The sequence below is a fragment of the Hoplias malabaricus genome, chromosome Y, assembly GCF_029633855.1.
Source record: "Hoplias malabaricus isolate fHopMal1 chromosome Y, fHopMal1.hap1, whole genome shotgun sequence".
NCBI lineage: Eukaryota > Metazoa > Chordata > Actinopteri > Characiformes > Erythrinidae > Hoplias > Hoplias malabaricus.
Window position 1 is genome coordinate 78,779,725 of NC_089820.1, and position 27,572 is coordinate 78,807,296.

General features: G+C 42.0%; 2 protein-coding genes across 6 annotated transcripts in view; both read left to right on the forward strand.

Annotated features, from left to right (window-relative positions):
* LOC136679631 (transcriptional repressor p66-alpha-like) overlaps window positions 1–23,423 on the forward strand; it is a 39,905-nt gene extending 16,482 nt beyond the window's left edge. For 2 of the 5 annotated variants that reach the window (XM_066658269.1, XM_066658270.1), the window contains exons 2-11: window positions 6,900–7,161; window positions 15,802–15,928; window positions 16,452–16,583; window positions 16,711–16,785; window positions 17,012–17,137; window positions 18,490–18,684; window positions 18,798–19,050; window positions 19,226–19,656; window positions 19,923–20,169; window positions 21,181–23,423. In XM_066658269.1, the coding sequence (XP_066514366.1) occupies window positions 6,908–7,161; window positions 15,802–15,928; window positions 16,452–16,583; window positions 16,711–16,785; window positions 17,012–17,137; window positions 18,490–18,684; window positions 18,798–19,050; window positions 19,226–19,656; window positions 19,923–20,169; window positions 21,181–21,314 (1,974 nt within the window). In that variant the 5' untranslated portion in view covers window positions 6,900–6,907 and the 3' untranslated portion in view covers window positions 21,315–23,423. The remainder of the gene's footprint in view (window positions 1–6,899; window positions 7,162–15,801; window positions 15,929–16,451; window positions 16,584–16,710; window positions 16,786–17,011; window positions 17,138–18,489; window positions 18,685–18,797; window positions 19,051–19,225; window positions 19,657–19,922; window positions 20,170–21,180) is intronic. The other 3 variants (XM_066658272.1, XM_066658271.1, XM_066658273.1) reach the window with 3 other exon arrangements.
* A 995-nt stretch (window positions 23,424–24,418) lies between these two features.
* LOC136678882 (NADH dehydrogenase [ubiquinone] 1 alpha subcomplex subunit 13-like) lies at window positions 24,419–27,352 on the forward strand. The gene is made up of 5 exons (XM_066657057.1): window positions 24,419–24,568; window positions 25,150–25,228; window positions 25,433–25,504; window positions 25,684–25,753; window positions 27,111–27,352. Exons 1-5 carry the CDS (start codon window positions 24,475–24,477, stop codon window positions 27,228–27,230), a joined length of 435 nt encoding a protein of 144 aa, XP_066513154.1. The 5' UTR covers window positions 24,419–24,474; the 3' UTR covers window positions 27,231–27,352.
* The last annotated feature ends 220 nt before the right edge of the window (window positions 27,353–27,572 follow it).

The following is a 27,572-nucleotide window of genomic DNA, read 5'->3' on the forward strand; positions in this document are numbered from 1 at the left end:
ACTCAGACTCTGTTGCTTATGAATCACAACTTGACACAGACTCCTTAGCTTAGGAATCACAGCTTGACTCTCTAACTTTACCCAAAGGCGCACTATGTGTGAACGTGACCACCCCGCAACCTTCGTCCCCGATTTTACCCCTGATTTTATCCAAGTAGTGCTCTATTAAAGACTCCTGGTGAAAACTGATTCTGAGTTTCTGGAGTTTCTCCTGCACATGCTGAACAGGTACTACTCCACGCCTAAAGCATGTGTTTATATCACTACGGGACATCGCCACAACCAACACTCCACAGTTCCTAGAAATTCTAGATATAGAGTTACTTTTAAATGTGTCTTACATGAATAACAGCAGCAGCCAAAGAGACGTAAAAGCACATTAGAAGATCATAAAAATTCACTATGATTTAATGTGTGTGTATAATTTAATAATTTATTTTGGGTGCTTTTTACATAAGAGTGCATGCATTTAATTGTACAAGTGTGTCTTTGTGAATATGAGAGGAAACCAGAACGACCTGGAGTTTTTTGTCATGCTTGACCTTTAGGTTTCGTGTTCAGAATTGCTGATGTGCTACTCTTGCAGCACGTTTGTTCTAAAGGTGACATTAGCACTCTCTGGTTTCTTTATTTGTCCTCGGTCAGACAAAGAATTTACACCTGCATTCACTACATTAATCTGACCTCACAACCACTCACTGTGATTTAGTTCCTTTAGGAGCAATTTGGTGTACGATGACAGCTCAGATTTCACCATAATATCATTGAGAGATCCGTTAGGACTGGGTATCGCAATCCCATGCTTTTATTATACTGACCTAAGCATGGTTGTTTCAGACTGCCATTGACTGGCTCTGTGAACTCAATTATAGATACATGATATTAACATCGGGGCTTCTTGATTAGCCTGGAATACTTTTCAGTTTGCAACAAGGATGGGTGAAGTTATATTTTGTCATTAATAATGATTTGATTTGGTCATCTGTTTTTAGTTTTTATGCTGAAGGAACTTCTACAGCACTTAGCAAAGTTTTTAAATATTTGTCGACAACTTGCAGGTGTGTACTTCATTGAATATCACGAGTCAGTTTGTTCATTCATTCTGAAATCAATATGATTGAATCACTATGTTCAGATCAATGTAAGACGACATATTCAACCTCAGTATTCAGTCTGTCTCTGTCAAATGGTGTTGAATATGTTGTGTCTATTACATTCCAATGATGATTTTCCAGACTTAATGGGCAAGTGGACTTTGACCTAAGATCAGCAACTTTCTCCTGACCCAGTCCGTATGAGGCGACTGCACTGGAAATAGTGTTGATCTAAGCTGTGTGCTATATACAGAGATCATCCAATGTAAGTTGTAAAGTGTTGTGGAGCTCGAAGTGCTCAGAAAGGTCTAGGCTGTGGTAATTTGTTGCTGTTACCACGCTGTTGTCTGTATATTGCCCTTCCCTTCATAGAAGCGGGTGCTTGGGCAAATCTGAGGCCTTACATAGAATAAAAAGTAAAGATGGTGATTAATCTCATATTCAAATGAGGATGATTTCCATTCACGTGCCTGCCCTTTATCTCACAGGTTGAACAGGAAACAGTGTTTTTGCTATGAAAACTAAACATACAGACCAAAGACTCCTTCAGGTTTCTCTGAACCTATGAACGCAGCTTTCCTTCCCCAGTGATAGTCTTTCGTCACCTAAGTCAAAATTTCTTTATAACTTTTTCTTATCCTTTTGAATTACAATAATCACAAGCCTCTGAACTGAAGAAAAAAAACACAATTGCCTTTTCAGAGCACAGCTGGATTATGGCTGGAATAAAATATAGAACTAGGAGTGAGCCAGAGTTTATTCTCTTTTTGATAAAAGCATACAACAGCCCTTGACATTTTCTCCTTTCACAGCTGAAGATAGTTAGATTAATGAAATATTTTAATTAAATGACTGAACTTGTAATTGAGATGATTTGTGGTTAAATCAGAATGTAATTATATATAGCATTGAATGAATGTACATTAGTGTCCATCAGGCTGGGTTTTTTTTAAGGGCTCTGACACACAAAGCCAATGTCAAGAACTAACACCAATTAATAGTTATATATTTATAGACATTACGATATATTAAGGATTTATAATCATGAGTACAGGGGGTCCTCGACTTACGACGTTTATCCGTTCCTACGTCGCGTCGTAAACCCATTTTTGGTGTAAGTCGGTACATACGTACATACTGTACGTAAATAACATACTGTTAACATAATGAAGGGCAAAAAGTTCACAAAATCAAACACACGTGCACACGTGAGAGAGAACAACGTAGCAGCAAGCTAAACGTTTGCGTTACGACGTTTACGACGCAAAACCACTTAAGTCGAAACAAGGCTTTATACAGTAAATGGGAGATGTGCCGTAACCACGAAACATCGTAACTCGGGACTGACGTAACCAGAGGACCTCCTGTACTTTTTTTTTCCTTGAGTAAATTTTTTTTGTTATCTTTCCATATATGGCATATATGTGTGATTTGCTACAGTGTATTCAAAATTTCTTAAGATATGATGTAATAGCCTTTCCTTGGTACGTAACACTCTACTGTAAGTTTATGATCATGTACATTTCTGCTGACAAACCCAAGTGCTTTCTTAGAGCAGTATCTTTTTAGATTGATGGTATTGGAGTTGGTATTAGGAACGTTCAAGTGGGACTAGTGCAATGGCCGTTTTGATTAACGTGTGCTATATTCTTGAGCCGTACAGTGAACCTCTGCGTGAATAAATGCAGAGGTCCAGTAAAATAAAAAAAAAAGTTCAGTAAGCCAGATTTATCGTAATTGTGTTCAAGTCCTTAAATATTATTTGATGAGTGCTGTCTCTTTAAGAATCAGAGCCAACAGTAAGAGAGTAGCCTCAGTTTTCTCCTCTTCCTCACCCCCCCCCCACCCCACCACAACCAACACCCCGTTTCTTAAGAGGACTTGTGTTTGGGAATGCCATGTGGTGTCTGTCTCTCTCTCGGACATAACCAACCATTTGTGTGCATGTGTGTATGTAAGTGAGACACATTGTATGTCTTTGTCTCTTTCTCTCTCTAGCACGCAAAGGGTTAAAACCTGCCTCAGCCTCACTCTCACTCACGCACGCACACACACACACACCGGTTTAAACCGGTTCTCAGGAAAGTGCTTTGTGTGGCCCGTTGAATCCTGGGAAGGGTCATGTGTGGCTCGGTGATGTCACAGGGTGAGAGAGAGAGAGTGTCTAAGAACTTGAGTCAGCTCTTCTTTATCAAGTGTGTGTGTTTTTGTTGATCAACAGGTACAGTGTTAAATTGTGTGGTGGAAGAGTTCATTGTTGTGCTTTAAGACCTGAGCCATAACTCTTCTCTAGGGGTGTGTGTGTGTTTAGCTTTTTTTTTTTTTTTTTTTTTGTCGTCAGTGCTGAAGCTTCCTGTTATGCATCAGTGAGCAGATGAGGCTCCAAAAAGTTCAGCATTTTCACTATAGGGTCCCACTCTCCCCTAATGGAGGGCAGACTATAGCCGTGTCCAAAATATGACCTATTGACTAGGACTGGACAGTAATATGGGCCAATATTTAACATCATAGTGCTCTAGAATAGAATTCTGAAATTCATGTCAGCGCTGGTCATTTTGCTCTGCTTCCCTCATCAATTTTATTGTAATGCATATCATGTATCGTGGCATTTTGGAGCTATGGTCATTACAATATTGTTTTATTTTTCCTACATTGCTCATTAACATACTGTATACACCAAAATATATGTGGAAATATGTTCATGTCCCGTACATTGGTAACGTAGGTAGCGTCTCTGCTACACAGCTGCAGGATCTCTTTTCTCCTTGGGTTCCTGTGAGAAGTTTGGTGTATTCTCTCTATGTCTTCCCACAATCCAAAAACACTTGTTGGAAGGTGAATTGGTTATGAAACATTACACAGAGGCATGAGCATATGGTGCCCTGTGATAGAGTAGTACCCTGTGCAGGGTGTGTTCCTGCCTTGTAGGCTCTGGATCCAGCATGATCCTGATCAGCGACTGAACATGAAACATTTCTCTTGATGTTAAGGCCATTAACATATCAGCTTGTGGTCAGTCTGAAATCACTGATTAAGAGCAATTTGCATACCTTTCATGCCAAACCAAATTGGCCAAAATATGCTGAACAACCATAGCATAGCCATAAAATACAAAACATTGGTTATATTGTTACAAAAGCACCTGTGGGCGGCACGGTTCTGTCGCAGTCACACAGCTCCAGGGACCTGGAGGTTGTGGGTTCGATTGCTGCTCCGGGTGACTGTCTGTGAGGAGTGTGGTGTGTTCTCCCTGTGTCTGCGTGGGTTTCCTCCGGGTGACTGTCTGTGAGGAGTGTGGTGTGTTCTCCCTGTGTCTGCGTGGGTTTCCTCCGGGTGACTGTCTGTGAGGAGTGTGGTGTGTTCTCCCTGTGTCTGCGTGGGTTTCCTCCGGGTGACTGTCTGTGAGGAGTGTGGTGTGTTCTCCCTGTGTCTGGGTGGGTTTCCTCCGGGTGACTGTCTGTGAGGAGTGTGGTGTGTTCTTCCTGTGTCTGCGTGGGTTTGCTCCGGGTGACTGTCTGTGAGGAGTGTGGTGTGTTCTCCCTGTGTCTGCGTGGGTTTCCTCCGGGTGCTTGGGTTTAATCCCACAGTCCAAAAACACACGTTGGTAGGTGGATTTGCAACTCCAAAGTGTCTGTAGGTGTGAATGTGTGACTGTGTGTGTGTTGCCCTGTGAAGGACTGGCGCCCCCTACAGGGTGTATTCCCGCCTTGCGCCAAATGATTCCAGGTAGGCTCTGGACCCACCGCGACCCTGAATTGGATAAGCGCTTACAGATAATGAATGAATGAATGAAAAGCACCTGTCCTGGGCTTACCTACATTATGCAGTGAGCGAAGTCAGTTCCTGAAGATAATGTCTTGGAAGCAGGGAAAATGTGTGCACGAATAAGGATGTTGAGCCACTTTGCGATCACTATGGCAATGACTAGACTACTTGATTAAAGCATCCATCCTGAAAACGGCAAGTGTTGTAGAATGTTCCTGGATTTTAGTGATTCGTACCTACCCAAATTGGTCTAACAGTTGGTACAACTGATGAACTGGCATCATGGTTATGGGTGCCCAGGGTTTGAGGAGCAAAGCCTAGCCAATCTGTTTCTGTTCCACTGAAGAGCTTCTGTTACACAAATTGGAGAGAAAATGAATGCTGCCTATGTTAGAAAGATGTCAGAACACACAGTCCAGCGCAGCTAGCGGTGCATGGGGCTGCATAGCCACAGACTGGTCAGAGTGCCCATGTCAGCTCACAGCCTGACATGACCTCTAAATTCACCAGGTCTCAATCTAATGAAGTTGGGATGTGAAAATAAAAAAAACGGCAACATGTTTTATGCATGAAAGCCCTGCTTTGCAACTAGGATTACATTAGATGCTCTATTGATCCCAGAGGGAAATTTAGGAAAAGTTCTGTATAGAAAGGTGGACTTTGTACAGGACCTCTCTTTACAGGACGTTAAATATCTGCTGCACCTTTAGAGGCAGGATTGTTTTCTATGTTATGGCTGATCAGTGAATACTTTAACACAATCTGACATTTAAACAGATTGCTCACTGTGAATTGCTCTGCGGTCAAATCAGTGGGGTATTGATCCACTTCAGTCAGTCCAATTCTAACTGATGTGACGATATTTGATTATCAACTCAGTACGTGTACAGTAATCCCTCGCTACTTTGCGGTTCATCTTTCGCGGATTCGCTACTTCGCAGGGGGCGTATGGCCGCTATATCGTGGATATTGAGGGACAATCTAGGAAAACCGTGAAAGATGAATAGCCAAAGTTTAATTATTATTTACATGTATTAGACTGGGCCTGAAGTTGACAAAATATATCATTTAAAAGTATTTCTTACGTACAGCACATGTATTGTTCATGTCCACATCCGAGTGAAATTTACTGACGCTAAATCACAGCTTAGGAATGACTCTATTAAAGAAACTGGTGGGATATCACATGTAGTTCCAGCTGAAAAACATTATAGAATGACTGTTTAATGCAAAGGGTGGGTTGTTAACAGTAACAGGGAGGGTTTTAAAAGTCCAAATACTCGTTAAATACATTAAAAATATATCTTTCCTCTACTTCGTTTTTCGCAGGTGGTCTTGGCACACATCAACCGTGAAAAACGAGGGATCACTGTAATTACAAAATGTATTTGTTATTTTATCTTTGGCTACAGTATAAACTCCTTCAGGGCTCATTCAGTTGGTGTGTTTCTATGAACATTAGCTTGTATCTAGACAAGCCGTGTTGGTGTTTTCCTTCATTGCACCATCAGTCTTCATCCATAATCCCTACATTGATGTGGCGTCATGTTTCAGTACTGGCTGTTTTGATGCGGTCAGCTTGTGAACATGCCAAATGAGGCTAATTTGTCCACTTCCCCACCTCTCAATTTTATCATCCAATTTACCTAGTCTTTGTGAACAGATGTTTTTTTAATACCCACCTCTCTGAATATCCTGAGGATATGAGGACAGCAAATATTTACACTATGACGTTTTTGGTCTTTAACTTTCCCGTCATCTCTTGCCCCCACCTAAGGGGTGACAATGCCACATTTCCTCAAGGATGGCCATTGAGGCATTTGACCTTCTTGTGCACTTTGTGCTGTTGATGTCTACGCTTTATCAAGGTGGTCCATTACTCTGGATTATGCCCTCGTTTTGCTCTTGCACGGGTCATGGGTTACAGTGATGTCATTGTGTTTGTATGGTTTTCTAATTGGGTTGAGTGTAATAGCCTTAGTATTGATTTTCCATCTCTCTTTTTGTCCCTCTCACACCCTCCCCCCCTCGTCTCTCCAGGTGTGGCCATGTCTGATGAGGCAGTGCGTCAGACCCGGAGTCAGAAGCGGGCACTGGAGCGGGACTCTCTGCCCGTGGACCTGGACGTGAAGAAGGTAAAATTGGAGACCGGCGGAGAGAATTATGACCGTCCAGTCCTGCGACCAAGGCCTGACCCGTCCTCCCGGGCGTCCAACATCCTCAACGCTGGTGAGGTGAAGGCCACTATTAAAGTGGAAGTGCAGGCCAAAGAGGAGCCTGTGGACATGAGCACCACCAAAAGGTGAGAGGAGGAGGAGAAGAATATATATTAGACACACACACACACATACAAAACAGAAGAACTAATCACAGGTCCCTTAATTTCTCATTATTTTCCATTATTTACAAACCTCATCTGCACTTCTAATTAGCACTCTTGTTTCCACCTCGAAAGGCGCAGTAGTTACAAGCATTTACCAGCTTTCCGTTACTAATTATATGGGGCAGCATTGCCATTCTGGTGCCTAAAGAACTGTCCAATCCACCTTAATAGGAGCTAAAGTTACTGTAAATAATGTTTTTAAAATGCCAATTCTGGGGAAAATAAATGTGCCAATATTTGGCGAGGCTAGAATTAGCCACTTGAGATGGAACCTCAGTTTAGAGGAGAAAAATGAAACTGAAATTGCTTTGCTGTAGAAAACATATGGGAGAAGGTAGAGCAGCACATCATACTGAACTTTTACAGAAATTAGGTCCTTGACCTGTGACTGGGAGGAAGCACATTAGTAGGATTGTGGCATAATAGTCATGATCCCATCGTGCAGCTAACTATCCATGAAAATGAAATACAATATCAGGTCACACCTGATAATGGCAAAAACTCAATATAAAATGCCTCTCTGTGGGACCCATGATCAGGAAGCATTGTGAGTAGGTCCAGTACAGCCATATACCATTCTTAAAAGTGGCTTGTTTCACAGCATTATGGATCTGGACATGCTTTATATGAAACTATAGGAATCGATTCAATTGCTCTGTTCATGGAAATCCACTATTAATGTATTTGTTAAGTCTCTGGATATTGGTAACCATGGCATATCCAAGGTGATTTCTCCCTTCTGAGTAAATGTATACAGGCAAGGCCAACAATAATCGCCCGACCTGAAAAGGCAGACTTAAGATTCTAATCTGGGCAGATTGTGGGTAGTAAGGCTGCTGGAGTGTGTGTAGATATTTATTTCAGCTTCAGTAATGGGCCCTTAACAAAGAAACAACCTAGTTAGTGGTTATTTACAGGACTGGAACAGCTCATACAGCTCAATACAGTCAATACAGAGCCTGAAATGACTGTGAAGTGACCACAAACCCAAGTGGGTATGGTACTGTAATGCTTTCAAGACACTGAACTATGAACTCAACTGCAAAAACCTGAACACCCATAGTCACGTTTTATAGGATTTATAACAGAAGTGTACATTTACATACAACTCTAGCAAAAGCAGGACAAATAAATGATCTGTCCACATATAGAATTGTCCCCAAGATGGAAAGTATCTGTATAGAGATTGTAGGCACGTGTCAGTTTAGATATTCACCATATGCCCAAATCAGCAGCCGCTGGTCCTCAGAGGTTTCCGTCCCTCAACCTGCTCTTCATTCGTTGTTACCTCTCAGATGCTCCAAGTTTTTTTTCCATTGTTGTTACTGGAGTGGGAATGTGCATATCTTAGTGACAGTTGATGAACATTTTTTCCATGATTTTTATTTAGCCTCATCCTTTGGAACGCCAAGGACTAAACACCTCTGTGACAGCAGCCATTCTTTTTATTCCAGTAATATCATGCAATTAAGAAATATGACCTCATGTGACAGCTCTATACTACATTATTTTAAGATTGCAGTTGAAAATGCTTACACTCCCAAGCTGGATTTTGGTGTTGTAGCTGTGTCCGTGACCGCAGCACACCACCGAATTGCTCCGTCTTGTGTATTATTGCTTAATCATAAACTCGTATGTCTGTTTGGTATACACATTCTATTGCACAATATTTTGAGGTCTGTAACAAAACAGTTGAAAAAAACTCGCCCAAAAAAAAAAAATAACAAAAAAAAAAAAATATATATATATATTCATGCCATAAACCTGCATGCGTTATTTTTACCAGGCTTTCCGATCCCTTGCAACAAGGAGCCATATATGCCAATTCATTTTTCGACAGTAAAGATTACCTTTAAAGCAAAAAAGAAAAAGCCTAAGAAAATGCTTTGGTGTCTCCTTTATTATAAATGGGCACATTTTACATTTAAATACATTCAGAACTTTGTTTTAAGATTTAAGATTTATTCAGTTGTTCATTGCATGAGATGTGCTGACGATACACATCATGTATTGTGACGTTTTTTTAGTTTTAAATGATAACACGCCATTAAATTGAGCTGCTTCTTAGAGCCCATTTTGTAAATGTACAAATTAATTCATTATCTGTAAGCGTTTATCCAGTTCAGGGTCGCGGTGGGTCCAGAGCCTACCTGGAATCATTGCGCGCAAGGCGGAAATACACCCTGGAGGGGGCGCCAGTCCTTCACAAGGCAACACACACACACACACATACACATTCACTCACACCTATGGAGACTTTTTTGAGTTGCCAATCCACCTACCAACGTGTGTTTTTGGACCGTGGGAGGAAACCGGAGCACCCGGAGGAAACCCACGCAGACACAGAGAGAACACACCACACTCCTCACAGACAGTCACCCGGAGGAAACCCACGCAGACACAGGGAGAACACACCACACTCCTCACAGACAGTCACCCGGAGGAAACCCAAGCAGACACAGAGAGAACACACCACACTCCTCACAGACAGTCAACCGGAGGAAACCCACGCAGACACAGGGAGAACACGCCACACTCCTCACAGACAGTCACCCGGAGGAAACCCACGCAGACACAGGGAGAACACACCACACTCCTCACAGACAGTCACCCGGAGGAAACCCACGCAGACACAGGGAGAACACACCACACTCCTCACAGACAGTCACCCGGAGGAAACCCATGCAGACACAGGGAGAACACACCACACTCCTCACAGACAGTCACCCGGAGGAAACCCACGCAGACACAGGGAGAACACACCACACTCCTCACAGGGAATCAAACCCACAACCTCCAGGCCCCAGGTGCTGTGTGACTGCGACATTACCTGCTGTGCCACCGTGCCGCCCCAAATTAAATCTTATTAATATCTTCCCTCTCTTCTGCCATCTCTTTAAAGCTCAACATTTTTAACATAAGATGTTAACTTAAGATGATTTAAATGTTGCTGAACATTTCACATAAGGTTGACTATGATACAAAATACAAACTAACAAAAAAAAGGTCAACATCTCACAATAGCCGTTTTCACATGTGAACTCGGGTAAAATGTCTGGAGAATCAGGAGTTGCCCTTTCACACATGTAGCCAACAGCAGGAGATTGCCTGTGTCACACATGTTCTCACAGCTGGAAATTGTCTGCATGTTTCAGGCCAGAGATGCAGCATGATTCTCCAGAACATTACTGGCACTATTCACAAAGTTGTTATGAACATTTGGGTTCACACACAGCTGGATTACTGTGCGTATGTGAAACGTGCTAACTTTTAAATTAAAAAACATTGCTAGTTTTTGAATAAAAAAACACTTTTTCTAAAACTCAGAAGATGTTTTCTCACCATTTGCTGCTCTCCAGACTGTCTGCGTGCTCAAAACCGGTCTAATGTATTTACGAAGCCCTCGTGTCTGTAAATGAGTACATAAACAAACTATCTCAGTCCGGAATGCTAGGCCTTCACTCTCTCTCCGCTCATGGCAGAGGCATCTGGAGAGTTTTTAGACAATGGAGAGAACTCCAAACATGCAGGAACAAAAATCAGGATATTGCTCTATTGCTGCTCCATATGTGGGTAATACTGACTTACAGGGGTTGGACAATGAAACTGAAACACCTGTCATTTTAGTGTGGGATGTTTCATGGCTAAATTGGAGCAGCCTGGTGGCCAATCTTCATTAATTCCACATTGCACCAGTAAGAGCAGAGTGTGAAGGTTCAGTTAGCGGAGGGTAAGAGCACAGTTTTGCTCAAAATATTGCAATGCACACAACATTATGGGTGACATACCAGAGTTCAAAAGAGGACAAGTTGTTGGTGCACGTCTTGCTGCCGCATCTGTGACCAAGACAGCACGTCTTTGTGATTTATTAAGAGCCACGGTATCCAGGGTGATGTCAGCACACCACCAAGAAGGACGAAACACATCCAACAGGATTAACTGTGGACGCAAGAGGAAGCTGTCTGAAAGGGATGTTCGGGTGCTGACCCGGATTGTATCCAAAAAACATAAAACCACGGCTGCCCAAATCATGACAGAATTAAATGTGCACCTCGACTCTCCTGTTTCCACCAGAACTGTCCGTCAGTAGCTCCACAGGGTCAATATACACGGCCGGGCTGCTATAGCCAAACCTTTGCTCACTCATGCCAACGCCAAACGTCGGTTTCACTGGTGCAAGGAGCGCAAATCTTGGGCTGTGTGAAACATGTATTGTTCTCTGATGAGTCCACCTTTACTGTTTTCCCCACATCCGGGAGAGTTACGGTTAGGAGAAGCCCCAAAGAAGCGTACCACCCAGACTGTTGCATGCCCAGAGTGAAGCATGGGGGTGGATCAGTGATGGTTTGGGCTGCCGTATCATGGCATTCCCTCGACCCAATACTTGTGCTAGATAGGCGCGTCACTGCCAAGGACTACCGAACCATTCTGGAGGACCATGTGCATTCAATGGTTCAAACATTGTGTCCTGAAGGCGGTGCCGTGTATCAGGACGACAATGCACCAATACACACAGCAAGACTGGTGAAAGACTGGTTTGATGAACATGAAAGTGAAGTTGAACATCTCCCATGGCCTGCACAGTCACCAGATCTGAATATTATTGAGCCACTTTGGGGTGTTTTGGAGGAGCGAGTCAGGAAACGTTTTCCTCCACCAGCATCACGTAGTGACCTGGCCACTATCCTGCAAGAAGAACGGCTTACAATCCCTCTGACCACTGTGCAGGACTTGTGTATGTCATTCCCAAGACGAACTGACGCTGTATTGGCCGCAAAAGGAGGCCCTACACCGTACTAATAAATTATTGTGGTCTAAAACCAGGTGTTTCAGTTTCATAGTCCAACCCCTGTATATTTGCTGTTTCTTATCACTTAAGGTGGAAATGTCTCCAGACTTCGGAGACAGCTAGCTACATTACCGAAAGTGCTACAAAACTACACAAATTGAGTTACAAATTTCTGAGAAAATTCAAACAGTAAATAAACATTTGAGCCTCATACAAATAGTTGCTATTTTCCCTCAAACCCACCGTTCAACCTTAAAAGACGTGGCGCTTAGAACTGCGAATCCCCACAGTCGTAGATGTCCGTTATAACGAGAAACACCAGTTTTTCAAAATTCTTTATTTCAGATATTAAACTGTGTGCATGGCTATTTGATGTGGTTTGATGTAAAACAGTAAATTGTTGAAAAATTTGCGAAATTCCAGTGATGATTCCAAACTTAGAGTCAGTTTATTCTAGTGTCCTGTGCACTCCTTTTAGCCACGACTGGATTTTAAATTAAACAAAACTATCATTCAACCGTGACTCATATGTCGCACAGTACATATCTGATGGACCCATGTGGCAGTGGGAGGTTAGTCAGTAATGTTTTTGTTTTTTTAACCCACAGGAAGTCTAATAGCTAGTTAGGTGTTGAACCATTTATATCAACAGTTTTTATAGTTTGACACAGGAAGTGAGTGTATGTGTATGCTCTCTGAGTGTCCCCTTTTCTCTCTCTCTCTCTTCTCTTCTCTTTCTCAGAAGTTTTTTTTTTTTTTTTTTAAGGCGGCACTCCATTTTCTCCGGCACCTGAACCCTACTGCACTTCACAAAATGAAGGCCATGTGTCACAAACTGGTTCCAGCCGGCTGGTTGCCATGGTTTCCACTTTGGAAGGAACACAGAAGGGAGGGAGGGGAGGGGGAGGGTCACGTGACACAGAGGCAAAAACGCTGTGGGTCACGTGACTTGTTTAGTAGAGTGATTAATGTACAGGAAATGGGTGACTGTAGGACGAAGAGCATCTCGGAGACAAGGAGCAAGAAAGATGCTATTAACTCTGCAGGGCCCTTCCCTTACCCTCAGCCATGTAAACAGACCCCTCACTTGTTTTTTTTTTGTGACAAAAACTTTCTTTTAAGTTCATCCGGGTCCATGATGTTAAATGAGGTCGAGTGGCTAGTTAACACCTCAGCAAAGACATGTTTCTCCCGCTCAAAACACGAACGACTGCGGTTTGCACAGGAAACGTGACCACATACACGGCCTTTGTCTTAATTGCCTTTTAAGGTTAGTACGGGAATGACATGTTGTGCTGGAAGTGGTTTTGCCTGTGCACCCATGGTCTGCTTTTGCCTTTATGCTAAATTCCTGTTTTCAGAAACTCAACATGTCTCATGTCGTTTTCTGATTTTTTGTCTCTGAGAGTGAAAGATCACGATTAGAGCCCGATATATATTTTTGTTTTAGGGTTTGGAGTCATGAGAATGAATCAGAAAGACTAGGAGAGTTATAACAACAATGAACCATACAGTTCCTATATGATCTCTTTCTACAGTTTGGCCTTTGGCTGGTTATCACTTTCATTTGGCAGAGTTTATGTACTCGAGTATGTAGCCTGTATTTTCACATTTGTACTCGTACCTCATTCACTCCCTGGTCACGAGTTAGGCTCGATTAGGTTGGATTAAGCTTGATTGTTGCAATTATATGTTGACATGCTGTGATATCCGTTGCTCCGCACAAACACACAGTGGGGAAACGTTATTTTGTCAATTTATTATTTACCACTGTTTACCACATCCCTGGTTTCCTCCCACAGTCCAAAAACACACATTGGTAGGTGGATTGGCGACTCAAAAAGTGTCCGTAGGTGAGTGTGTGTTGTCCTGTGAAAGACTAGCGCCCCCTCCAGGGTGTATTCCCGCATTGCGCCCAATGATTCCGGGTAGGCTCTGGATCCACCGCGACCCTGAACTGAATAAGCGCTTACAGATAATGAATGAATGTTTACCACATTCCATCAAAACTCCAAGGACATCGAGATCAAGGAGATCAAGGGATGGTTAGCTACTGCACCTTGTTAACTCCTTGTTTTATGTAAAACCTTAATTCATGTAGTGGTATTAACAATTATATTTTGATGCTGATGAAGTAAACAGTTGTTTCAAAACCAGACGTTCAGAGCCATTCGTGGTTCGCTTACTGAGTTTTGTTGCTCTCATACGTAATAAATATTTGCTCACTTAGATTTCCCCAAAAAAATGCAATCACAAGTGTTTTGTTTTGCTGCCGGACCGTTCTTCACTTGAGCTTGCGTTTCCAGTTCAGTAAGTCCTCGGCCAATCAGAAAACACTATGGATTTTGACCAATGAAATTGTGACCCATTTTCATTGCTTGAGAACAGCACAGTGAACACACCCACATCTCCAGCCTGCCACAGCGGCCTCTGATTCTCAGGAAAGAAAGCGGAGAAATGTTAACTGTGCTGAAAATCCAAGCGCGAGCACAAAATGGTTTGTGAGCACACACAGTAAACTGGCGCACAGGCGGTGAAAATCTGAGTGCGTGAAAACGTGAGAGTGCGTGAAGCACTAGTCTCTGCAAGCACATCGTATTTTACATGAGAACAGCGAAACTGCATGGTCCATGAATAGTGCTCCCGCACTTTAAAAATGCACTTTTCACTCCTGGCATTAACCTAATGTCTTTGAAACCTGACCTCACACAAATACGTGAATGGAAAAGGTAACAGCAACTTTAGGGCCGTTGTGGCACCTTTGATTTAATTGCAATAATTAGATATTAGATTTATTATTATTAATTAGATATATAACATAATAAGACTTATCTAAAAAAAATGTAGTTCAATATTTCTGCTGCTATTTCCCCATGCAGTATTTGGAAGATGTTGAGGCCCAGTCCCGGTCCCCGTGGTTCCAAACACCTGCTACACTCAATGCTACAGACATAACAAAATAGACAATAATTGGAGCTAAATGCCCAGACAAATACAAAGTATACTGAAATAGAAGTGTGCTTATGTGTGGACCGTAGATACAATGTGTGTGTTCTTTTACAGTAAACTTGATATAAGATAAGCCCCTGATCATCGCTTTCTTAGAACCTCATTAAGAGGTCTTTTAGCGTTTCCTCATTTGTCACACACACATTCTCACATATGCACACATGAGATAAGACGACAGACCTCTGTATGCAGACTGAGCCCTGCAGATACTGGCATGCTGATAAGACCACCATGGGTCAACCAGTCTTATGACCTCTTATGAAATAATTGCTTTAATTATAGGAAGTTTATCACAATTATCTCAAAAAAAAATTCTATGGTTTCCTATGGTTACACTATTGAGAATACAGGTAACTTAAATTAATAGGGCTTTGCATAACGAGTCTGACCTAACATGCATTTAAATATCATCCTTTAATTGTTTGTTTGGTTCATAAGCAACATCTGAATAGTTATAGGGCAGAGCTATTAGAATGATTAGTATTTGTCTCCCTCTAGTGGTGAATGGTCATTAAGGTGCACTCGAGGGACACTTTCTTTATTTTTTACTGTTCTGTTTACATGATTTCTGTTTTGATCCACTGCTAGTTACAAGTCTGTAACTGAAACGTACAGTCTTTAGATGTGATGGTGTGTCAGACTTTACTCTTTTCAAAGTCTTCAAGTGTGTGATTTGCAATAGTTCCCACGTAAGACCACAGAGATATGTACCACAGAGAAAAAGCATTCCCGGGCATCTCACAGTCTCTCTTCTTTTGCAGTGACATCAAGAAAGAGAAGCGCCCCCCGTCACCGGACGATGTCATAGTTCTGTCCGACAATGAGCCCTCCAGTCCACAGATGAACGGCGTGGGCCACTTCAAAGAGCTGGACACCGATCTGCTGATGGTTAGAAATCAGTTAGAAATTAGATGCTGGATTATGCAAATGTGTTTTTCTCCAAATCACACATGTGTTTTTCATTAGATTGGATGCCTTTTTAAGATTTAGAGATTATTAATATTATTTATACACGTACAGTGTGTCTTGTATTACATAACCACTATCTTTAACATCAAACACAGTACTCTATCAAAGTCTGAGGCCACTATTTATTAATAGTGATTCATTTTTCATCAGCAGCAGAACTAAAATGTCTGATGTTTATCTGATGAGGACAGTTTTGGTGGGGTCTATGAGGTTTTTCATGGTTATTAGGACTTTCTGCACAGTGTTTTTCAATCAGGTTCTTTCACCTTTCTTCTTTAAGCAAATGGATCTTCTATTGATTCCGGGCACATCTCTTGAAACATGAATAATTTGTACATAATGGTCATTTTTGGCTAGACATTGGACAAACTAAGGCTCACTCTAATGGTCTACACCTCTTTTTGTTTTGGTTTTTAACGTATGTCTTGGTCCCCATGTGTAGAAGAGCAGTCCTGAAGAGAGGGAGCGCATCATTAAGCAGCTGAAGGAGGAGCTTAGGTTGGAGGAGGCCAAACTGGTTCTGCTGAAGAAACTCCGCCAGAGCCAAATACACAAAGAGACCAACGTACAGAAGGTAAAAAATAAATAAATACACACACACACACACATACAGTGACATAACTATCAGGATGAAAACCTATTTCCTACTAAACCCCTCGTAAATACATTTATTTTTTAATCTCAACTGTTGTTCTCCTCAGCCTTTGGGTTCTGGTTCTGTGGCCACTCCTCCTCCATTGGTCAGAGGCTCAGTGTCCAGCAAAGGAGCTCAGCCTGTGAGTTCCAGTACAATGCCTGATTACAGTTTTTACATCACTCTGCATTTCACCACATACATTATCTACAATAGAAATGTTAACATCTGTACACAGCCAAAAATATAACTGCCCAAAATGTAGATATATTCAGAATAAATTATCTTTATTAAATGAAAGAAATGGTATTAAGGAATGTACAAACTGTGAAAGTAAACCTCTGTAATTACTGTGTTTTTGTTCACAGCAGGTTGTGTCCAGCCGGAGCTCAGGTACGGTCATCCCTCCGCCTCTGGTGCGCGGAGGTCAGATGTCCAAGCACGGATCTCAGAACTCTCAGATCATCATGCCCCCTCTGGTCAGAGGAGCTCAGGTGAGCCTCGGATAACAGTTTTGATCAGGTTATTTACTCTGTAAAAGTTTATTAGTGACAAAAATCCTTAGTTAAAGAACTTAAAGGCTAAGCACCAGTGATATGAAAGTGTCAAACAAATAAATACAGTGGAATTTGAGTTCCTAACTTGTGTTTATTGATAGTCAGAAAACATGTTATTTCTCACTAATTCAAGGAATAAGGTTTAAAAGACCGTTGGTCCCCCCCCCCACCGGTGTTGGGAAACTCTAATAGGCGTCTTGCCTGTGACGTAGATGGTGGACAACAACTCTAGAAGCTGCACTTAATTTAATGCAAAATGACGAAAAGGTGTGTTGTTTTTGGCTGCAATCATTCAATGTACAGTGGGACATCTGTGCACAAATGGCCCAAAGATCCCAAAATATCCAGAAAATGAACTAAATTTGTCAACTTTAAACGGGCACTTTGGAAAGGACCCTCCGCTCACTCCGTTATCTGTAGCTCATTTCACTGGCGCTTTTCCAACAATATGGGCATGTAAGGACACCAACGAAAGGTGTTCAAGAGCCTCTGTAACATGGAGGTAAACAGGGTAAGGACACTCACTTCCCCTGTTTTAGTTGGTGTTAGTTAACGTTAGCTTGACTCGCTAAACTCGGTGTCTCAGATTATACTCGGCTACGTAGCTGCATTACGGAGGTTTATAGTGTCGGATGAATTCGAGTTCGACTTCGATCACATTTACAAGAATAACGCTACCTCTAAATTTGAGTTTAGCTTATTGCTAGGCTATTGTCATGAATAATGTTGGTTATTTATCTAGATACTGTCATAACAGTCAGTCATAACGGTGTTTTACCGCAGCGTTGTTCAGCTGTTTTCCACCAGTGACGTCACGGTCGCGTTCAAGAATTTCCGTAGCGAGCTCGGGTTTTTCCATCAATTTAATAAAATTGTTAGTTTTAAAGCAAATTAAGCTGCTATTTTTATTTTAATTCATACTTATATCTGTCAGTCACTACAATAATGTTAAATATTCATGGAGGTCCATTAAGTGGTGCTTAGCCTTTAAAAGGGAACCCTGACTGTTGCTTGCTCCGTGGACCACAGAGAGACTAAACTTGCAGTAAACGGGCATTTAGAAGTAGAAGAGTTCCATTTGTATTACTAATAAAAGCATTAAGCTTGGTTTACACAACACAACAGTACTGTGAATAAACATATGAGGACGTGGATGTCCTAAATTATAGGGAGACTTTAATTGAATAATGAAGACTGGAAGCTGGATTTCTGAGTTCAAATTTATTTAAAAAGGAGCATATTTTTCAATTATGCTTGGGAATATGTGTGTCTCTCTCTCACTTTTTTAGCCAATCTCTGTGACTCCGCAGCAAATAGCGAGTTTGCGGCAGCAGCAGCAGCAGCAGTACTCTGGCTCAGGACCCCCACCCTTGCTCTTGGCCCCGAGGGCTTCAGTTCCAGTTCAGGGTCAGAAACTCATCCAGCCAGGACTGATCCGCGTGGCTAATGTGGCCAACACCAACCTGCTCATCAATGTAAATCAGGTCTGGATTGTTTTATATTTGTAAAATAGAGCTGCATATTGAAATTCTGTTACAGATTGTAAGTAAACCACTGATCTGATTCATATTTGACTGTTATTCTCGTCTTATTGTAGTCCACAGCCGCCAACCTCAAGACCTCAACATCTCAGAGCACATTGGTCAGTGCCAATGAGTCTCCAGCTAGTCGACAGGCTGCAGCCAAGCTGGCCCTGCGGAAACAGCTGGAAAAGACCTTGCTGGAGATTCCACCTCCCAAACCCCCAGCTCCGGAACTCAACTTCCTGCCTTCCGCAGCCAACAACGAGTTCATCTACCTGGTGGGGCTGGAGGAGGTGGTGCAGTGTCTGCTGGACACTCTGGGGAGAGGTACACCACCAGATTTTAGTCCAAAATCTGCTATAAATTAATCTACTCTGCCAATAATGTTATATTCAGTAACATAAGTGCAAACTGTTTTAGAACCATCATTTTTAAGTGTGTTCATATCAGGACCTGGGATTTTGACTTTCTCTATCTCCCTCACTGTCCCTCTCTCACACAGGTAAAATCGGTGGCGCTTTACCCACAGCATTAGCTCAGACAGAGCCTTTCACCTGCTCTCAGTGTAAGACCGACTTTACGTGCCGCTGGCGTAAGGAGAAGAGCGGGGCCATCATGTGTGAGCAGTGCATGTCCACCAGTCAAAAGAAGGCTCTGAAGGCGGAGCACACCAATCGGCTGAAAGCTGCCTTTGTGAAGGCTCTTCAGCAGGAGCAGGAGATCGAGCAGAGGATCCTTCAGCAGGCTGCCTCCCCAATCTCCCACTCTCCATCTTCCTCTTCATCATCCTCCTCATCCTCCGCCCACGGAGTGAAGGCTGAGCAGCAGGTGATCGTGTCCCAGATGAAGCAGCACTCCTCTTCCTCGCTCCAGTCTCAGCAGCACAGCAGATCCACCCAGCCAATCAGCCGCCACCATTCCAGGATCACACAGGTGAGTTTGCCTTTTCAGGATTGTTTATAGGGATGTTTACCTAAAAGAGACTTGGTTTAAGGGCATTAATTGGTGTTTAAGGGCACTTAACTTCAGAGGTCATTTGAGAGCTGAGGGGATTTGCATGAAGTGAGGGGAATGGAGGTCCAACTAGTGTCACCGTAACCTCTCTTATGTCGGTTGGAACAGTTAGGCTGCCTTACTGCTGCCTTGTCAAGACACTTGTAGAGTCATGCTCATGATCTTTTAACTCTTGTTTCCCTCAGAGCCCTCAGCTGTCCCGCAGCGTTCAGCAGTCTGTGGGGTCCCTGCGTGGGGTCCCGCACTCCTTCTCTCCGTCCTCTCAGCTCCAGAACGCCGTGGCTGCCGCCGCGCTGGTCAGCAGGCCAGGTAAGCATGCTGTGCGTCAGGGGTCAAAGGTCAACAGCAGCACCAGCAGCAGCAGTGTCGGAAGCAGGAGCCAAAACCCAGCCACCTCCTCCAACTGGAGGAAGCAGAACAGCGTGACACCAGGTAGACTCTGAGCCCCCTCATGGGTCCGACCGAACCAAAAAAAAAAAAAAGCACCCCCCCACCCCTTCCTCTTCTTCAGTTTCTTAACCTTCTCCCCCACCGTCTCTGTCCCTCCCTCTGCTTCTGACCCACCTGCTCTTCACAGAGGTGCTTTGTGAGAGTTGGGGTTCACTTCCAAATCAAAGGAGGTCCAGTTTGTTTTCTGGAAATCCAAAGAGTGGCCTCTTGATTGAAAACAAAGCGGATTTGACCCCAACTCTATCAGTAAAGTAGATCTGTGCTGTCCTAAAATAAATACTAGATTAAAGCTTGATTGAAGCACTTACTGTCCCGAAAGGTAAGTATCAGCATAATCTTTTGTTCTACTGGTTTATTTTCATTCTTCTGGTGTTGGGGCATTTGAAATGTTGCTGTTTCCCTCCGTTTCCTTCTGTTCAGTCTGTCTAATTAACCTGGACCTATGGTTAGACACATGTGGATCTTAATTGTACTACTTTACTGATGCTATTTCTAGATGAGTGTGTTTCCAACAACGTTTGGATTGAATAGAATAATTATGAAAAAGGCCCAAAAACAGAAGACTTGATTGTGCCATGCTTCATTTTCCTTGCTTTAATGTACTCTGTACACTGAGTACTACAATGTAATATCAACCCTGTCCATGGAAAGTAAGATGTAATAACAGTATGTTCTGACTTTATTATGGTTGTGAGGCCACAGACATGAACACATTTGATTAACTATCAATTCCGGCTACAGCTGTTTAGCTCTTTTCATATTAAAATAACAGAAGATTTAGATAATCAAGGTACAGTATTAACAGAGATTGTTTACATTTTGGTAAAGAGAATGTTCTAATTGGACTTTAGAGGAAAAGATCAAATACAAGAGAAATGTAGAATCTGGGCCCTTAATAAAACATTAATTTCAGTAATTAATAAGCTTTTTTGCGTGTATGAATATGTTCTCATGGCCCATGTTCCCCCTCTTTCTATCTTTTTCTTATTTCAGGTGTGACTATGGCCTACGTGAACCCCAGTCTATCCGTGCACAAGACATCCTCGGCTGTGGAGCGTCAGAGGGAGTACCTCTTAGACATGATCCCCTCCAGATCCATCTCCCAGACTGCAAACACATGGAAATAATATCCCAGTTTCACCTGAGCTTTCATCATGGCCGTAATCACAATCCCAGTCCACTTCTAGAGTCTAAGATTTCGGAATAGTCTCCAGAACCTCCCGGAACAGATTCTAGAATCTTCTTTTAATGTCAGGTTCCAGGACTCTGGAACCTCAGGCATCCTGGTGTTCAACTGAGGAACTTCTTCTAAAAATATTGCTGAGGATGAGAACGTGCTTTCGTCTTCATCTTCGACTACAGTCCTTTCTCTTCACCATCTGGGTTTTTGATTGGATTTTCCCAGGACTTATGCATATATATTTGATTTTTTTTTTTTTTTTTTTTTTTTTTTTTTTTTTGTTCTTGAAAAACTGTTTGAAATTTTTCTATTGAAGCGAACTGAAAGAATTTAAACCAGGAGGAAAAACAAAGGTTTAAGGGCTTCCACTTTTTTGCTGTTGCTGCAAGGCTGTAAACAACAGACCGAATAATGCTATGTAATCATGTTCCAGACCCTAGAACAGCTCTGACACTGAGTAGCTTCTGCTCTTGCGAATGAAGCGCTGGGACGTCCATTTTGGGTTCTTCTTGCTGGACTTTGAGCGCAGACACAAAGCAAGATACTGCGTCTGTGCTCCTGATAAATGAATCATGGGTCTACTTTGGGACCGTATAGCTTTTCAGTTCTTGGAGAAAAAAAAATAGTTAATAAAACTTTTCCTTAAAAAATAAAATAAAAATACTGAAAGACTGAAAAAAAAATCCAGAAAAAAAAAAAACATTACGAATAAATCTTCAAGATGCGAAATGAAAGCTAGTGATGCTAAATGAAGAGCCATTTGAGGCTAACGTTAAGGCTTTTTGTTTGTTTTTCTTTTGAGTTTAAGTTAAGTTATAATGCTGTCGACTCGAAGCTCGACTGGACTTACGTAAAGTGTCTCATTTAAGAATTTCTGCTTCAGAAACTGTTTCTTTTTAACAAAACAGACAGTACTTTATTTTCCTTTGCTTTTAGTCTGAAATTAGACAGCTAGACCATGCCACGGCTCTTTGAGGTGTACCGATAACATATAAACCATAAATTGGCCCTTACTGAATACCTACGATTGTTTTGGCTGACAAAATCTCCAGAGCCCCTTTTCTTTTCATTAATGGGTCATGGTGTTTTTGTGTTAGTCCCATACCTTTATTTTAATTTATTTTTTATTTTTTTTCCCCTCCCCCCTAATAAATACATTACGGTTCACAAAATCAAAAGACAAAAAAAACCATAACAACAATGCATCTTTTACACAGCAATTGTAAAATTGGCTTGTGTTCGGTCTTAGTCTATTTGAGTTGACTGCTCTTGCTTTTAAGGTTTTAGAAGTCAATTTGCTGAAAATATAGTGACTTTGTCCAAGAAGAGGTTTCCTGTTTCATGTCGCTTCATAAACTGCATTTTAATGCCTATAGTTGGAGAGTTTTCACACTCAATACTGTTGCAATACTAATATTTCATTTTAGGGTTTAATAAGACAGTGCTTTTGAGGACTGTGCTAGACACTCTCAAAGCAAAGCCAAACCTCAAAGCTTTTAAACAATCTGGAAGGTAGATGTAGTCCCAGATTTCTAAAAGCACTGCAAAGTTTAGATCCTATGACATAATTAATACAGGCCTAAAGAAATAATACTGCTTCCATTTTACAGCGATGACTATACTACCGTTTGGGAGACTGGGCCCTATTCACTATTTAACATGAGTTTTTTCCTGCTGTTATCCTGGCAGAAATGTGCTTTTAGGTTGATTGTGACAAACAAGTCTGCAGCTCTTCTATTTTTCTTCATATTTTATAGTCAGTCTTATCAAGCTTTACCTAAAGTACTTTTTATTTAATATTCCCCGGCCATTCGTTGTACATCCCTGACACTCAGCTTTGAATTTTGAAAAAAAATTTTGCACCCTCAGTATTGATGCTATTCTGCTCAACCAATAACAGACAGAGGCCAGTGTTTCCTGACCGCTGCTGTTTGATGATGTCACCACGCCGTTCTGTTGCCGTGGTAACAGCCCCACTGCACTGTACAAAGTGATGTTACTATTTGTTAGGTTTACTTTTGTTTCCCAGTTCTATAAAGTAATAATAAAAGACTTTTAACCCTTTCATTCTGTGTGTCTTGGATTAAGGCGCCGCAGGTCTGACTGATTTCTTTTAAATCAGATTATGTGAAAACACCCGCATTGTTTCTATGTACTATATATATATTATGTTGACAATATGGCATAAATATATCACCACATTTTATAATGCACTGTGTACCTTATAATGTTTACTTTGCTAAGTTGGAAATGACAAAAAGTACCAAATACTACCACACTGAGATGATTACTACAAAAACTGATTACAGTACTTGATATTAGTAATGATTCATATCCTTTAGTGAATATACAATCAAATATGGGCGGCACAGTGGCGCAGCAGGTAGCCGCAGTCACACAGCTCCAGGGACCTGGAGGTTGTGGGTTTGATTCCGGGTGACTGTCTGTGAGGAGTTGATGTGTTCTCCCCGTGTCCGTGTGGGTTTCCTCTGGGTGCTCTGGTTTCCTCCCACAGTCCAAAAACACACCTTATGACTCAAAAAGTGACCGTAGGTGTGTGTTGCCCTGTGAAGGACTGGCGCCCCCTCCAGGGTGTATTCCTGCCTTGCGCCCAATGATTCCAGGTAGGCTCTGGACCCACCGCGACCCTGAACTGGATAAGGGTTACAGATAATGGATGGACAATGAAATATATGCACTTATTGATGCTCAGACATGATATAGTTTATAACAATGTCATAAAATTTTGTCATATTGCCATTGTTTGTTTTTTGGGGCTGTGGTGAGCACAATTCAAGGCACTTTCACTATGATCTAACCCCCCCTGCTCAACACAGTGGATAAACCAGGACATTTTCCTGACTGTTTACCCATGTAACCATGTCCTGGTTAAAATAGAGAGTAGCTCTGCGAAGTGACATAACCTACGTTCTTATCAAAACGAGAGCAACATGAGGGGTGATCTACCACTACTGGATACCCTGTGTTGGCCCTGACCACTGAAGAACAGGAATATATATATATGTATATAGTGTGTGCGTATATAGGGGGCGCTCTAGCGCGCTTCAGAGACAGAAGCACTGTCCTGTTGTTGGAGAGGGACGAAGATGGCGGCGTCCAAGGTGAAGCAGGACATGCCTCCTACGGGAGGATACGGTCCCATCGACTACAAGAGAAATCTGCCCAAAAGAGGCTTCTCCGGTTAGTACCCGGTCTGTGTTTATTACAGCGGAGAAATACCGCTCACCCGCCGCTTCTCTGCTGTCTCACAGGTCACTGCTACCGTTATGCTAACAGGCTAACATTAGCACACACAACACTATGTTTACAGCGATATTGAATACATTCGCACTTTCAACAATTATAAAAATGAACAAGGACTGTTATATCTATGTGTATAAAGCCCACGCGTTTAACGTTAATTTCTTCCAGAGAGCAAAATGTTTATCTGAGTTTAAGTTGCGGCGACAGGATTAACGATGCCTCAAAATGTCGGGGACGTTAGTCATAATTGTTTCTTTCAGCTTTTAAATGTTAATGTATTTTTCATAAGGCACCAATTTCTATAAAAACAGTTCAAACAGAAGCTTGCCTCAACACAAACGTACAGCTGTTTCCCTTGAAGTCCATGGAGTTTTTATTCATGCTTGTCATGAATATAGTGTGTCATCTGAGTTATGAGATCTGTGCAGGCAGTGTATACAGTTGTAAAAGCTATTAACTATTACACTGTCTTTTCTTCACGCTGTCTTCATGATGGTGTGCTCTCGTGTGATTTGTAGGTTATGCCATGTTCGGACTGGGTATTGGAATAATGGCGTTTGGCTACTGGAGGCTGTTCAGGTGGAACAGAGAGAGGAGGTAGGGTTGGGGTTGGTGTGTTAACATGTACATAGTTAATGTAAAAGTGTTTTCAAGGCTTATACTTGTGTGTAAAACAGTAGACACTTTGACCTGTGGTACCCACTTTTGCATGCCACCATTGTTTAAATCACTAGTCACTGCTAGACATAGCATTATTTCATTAAATCAGTGTCTTACCTGATGTGTGTGTGTTTGCGCCAGGCGGTTGCATATTGAGGAGATGGAGGCTCGGATAGCACTGCTGCCTCTGCTGCAGGCTGAACATGACAGAAGGTCAGAGACTTTAAATTTTTTTTATACTCCATTCATTCATTCATTCATTCCTTTAAGGTTGGTATATTGGACCAGATTGTAAAACTGTATTTTAAAAATTCTAGCCATAATACATTATATATATATATATATTACACCCTTACTCCTTTATTTATTGTTTACGCTCCTATATTGTTCAGGACATTACGGATGCTGCGTGAGAATCTGGAAGAAGAAGCCGTCATCATGAAGGATGTCCCTGGATGGAAGGTATGTTTCTCTCTCCTTTTAATCTACTCTTACCCATTAAGATATTTATCTTATAATTGCAATTTTGGGTTGGTTCAGTGGTGCAGCAGGTAGGTGTCGCAGTCGCACAGCTCCAGGGACCTGGAGGTTGTGGGTTCGAGTCCCGCTCCGGGTGACTGTCTGTGAGGAGTTGGTGTGTTCTCCTTGTGTCTGCGTGGGTTTCCTCCGGGTGACTGTCTGTGAGGAGTGTGGTATGTTCACCCTGTGTTCTCCCTGTGTCTTTGTGGGTTTCCTCTGGGTGCTCCGGTTTCCTCCCACAGTCCAAAAACACATGTTGGTAGGTGGATTGGCGACTCAAAAGTGTCCGTGTGTGAGTGAATGAATGAATGTGTGAGTGTGTGTTGCCCTGTGAAGGGCGCCCCCTCCAGGGTGTATTCCCGCCTTGCGCCCAATGATTCCAGGTAGGCTCTGGACCCTGAACTGGATAAGGGTTACAGATAATGAATGAATGCAGTTTTTGTCAAGTCTGGTCAGGTATCTGGTTTGAACTAAAATCTGGTTAAAAGTTTTATGTTTAGTCTGTTCAAAATACAAAAATAAAATTGTTTCATTTAGACATTGGCTGATGCCAGTTATTAAGAGGTAGAAACTGGGACTAGATGCATCTTAATTATAATCACTGATTAAAAAATATATTAACACATGGTTGCAAATGTAGTAAAATGTACACAGAATTCAGACAATTTAGCAAAGTCACCAGACATGCTCCAAACCCTGCTCTTTCAGACTACAATAAATCGATAATTAATTAGGTTTGTTCATTAGCTGACACTGTTCATCCTGCATGCAAACAAGGCTGATTCTAAAGAGCTGCTGAGTTACGCTGCCTGAATGAGCGTACTTGTGATATTCTGGTTGGTTTTTCACAGCTCCGTCACATTTTCACAGTTACCTTTGAAATCAAATAATAAAAATCCAGTTCAAGCACATGCAAAGGATTCTTGGTGCTGGAGGATCTTGCAGTGAACATTAACTTAAGTGTTAAGTGTTCTCCCATCATTAGACTTCACTAGTCCTTCTCTCACAGCTAGTGCCCAGGTCAAACAACAATGCCATTAAACTGGGAAGGTGAAGAATAGCATGTATATCCCCATAAAGAAATGTATATTCCCATTCACGATGCAAATATAAACACTGACCATTATTGCTATGCACCACCTGCCACTTCCACATTCACTGTCACTGTGTAAAAACACTGCATGATACTGTGTTATGCTCAGAAATGTGTCATTGTGTAGAATCAAAATACATTATAAACAGTGAATCACATTGATTCTGAACGTTTATGAATCAGCATAGTTCTGCTGTCTGTGTCCAGGTGGGTGACAAGGTTTTCCACACAGACCGCTGGGTAACTCCACTCCCAGAGGAGCTCTTTAACCTCCGTCCTCGAGAGGAACTACTACAAAAGAAGTTTGGCTTCTTGTTGTATGTGTAAAATACTGCAGGCCTCAGACTAAGCCCACTAAGCCTCCCAGGGGACCAGCCACCTGCCCCTCAGCTCTGTAATGAGCAACCTGTTCAGATTGTAAATGTTTAAAGTATTAAATATGATTTCTTTGATTCCTAAAACATGCTGCCTCTATTTTTTTTTGAGTTTGTACACCATATATTTTCCTTTTTTTACTCTGTTATGGTGCAGCACCATGGTAATCAACAGATCTTAACAGAATCTACACACTGGCAATGTTTTTATAAATGTATATCTATACAGGGCTTAGACAATGAAACTGAAACACGTGTCATTTTAGTGTGCATCCAATGGTTCAAACATTGTGTC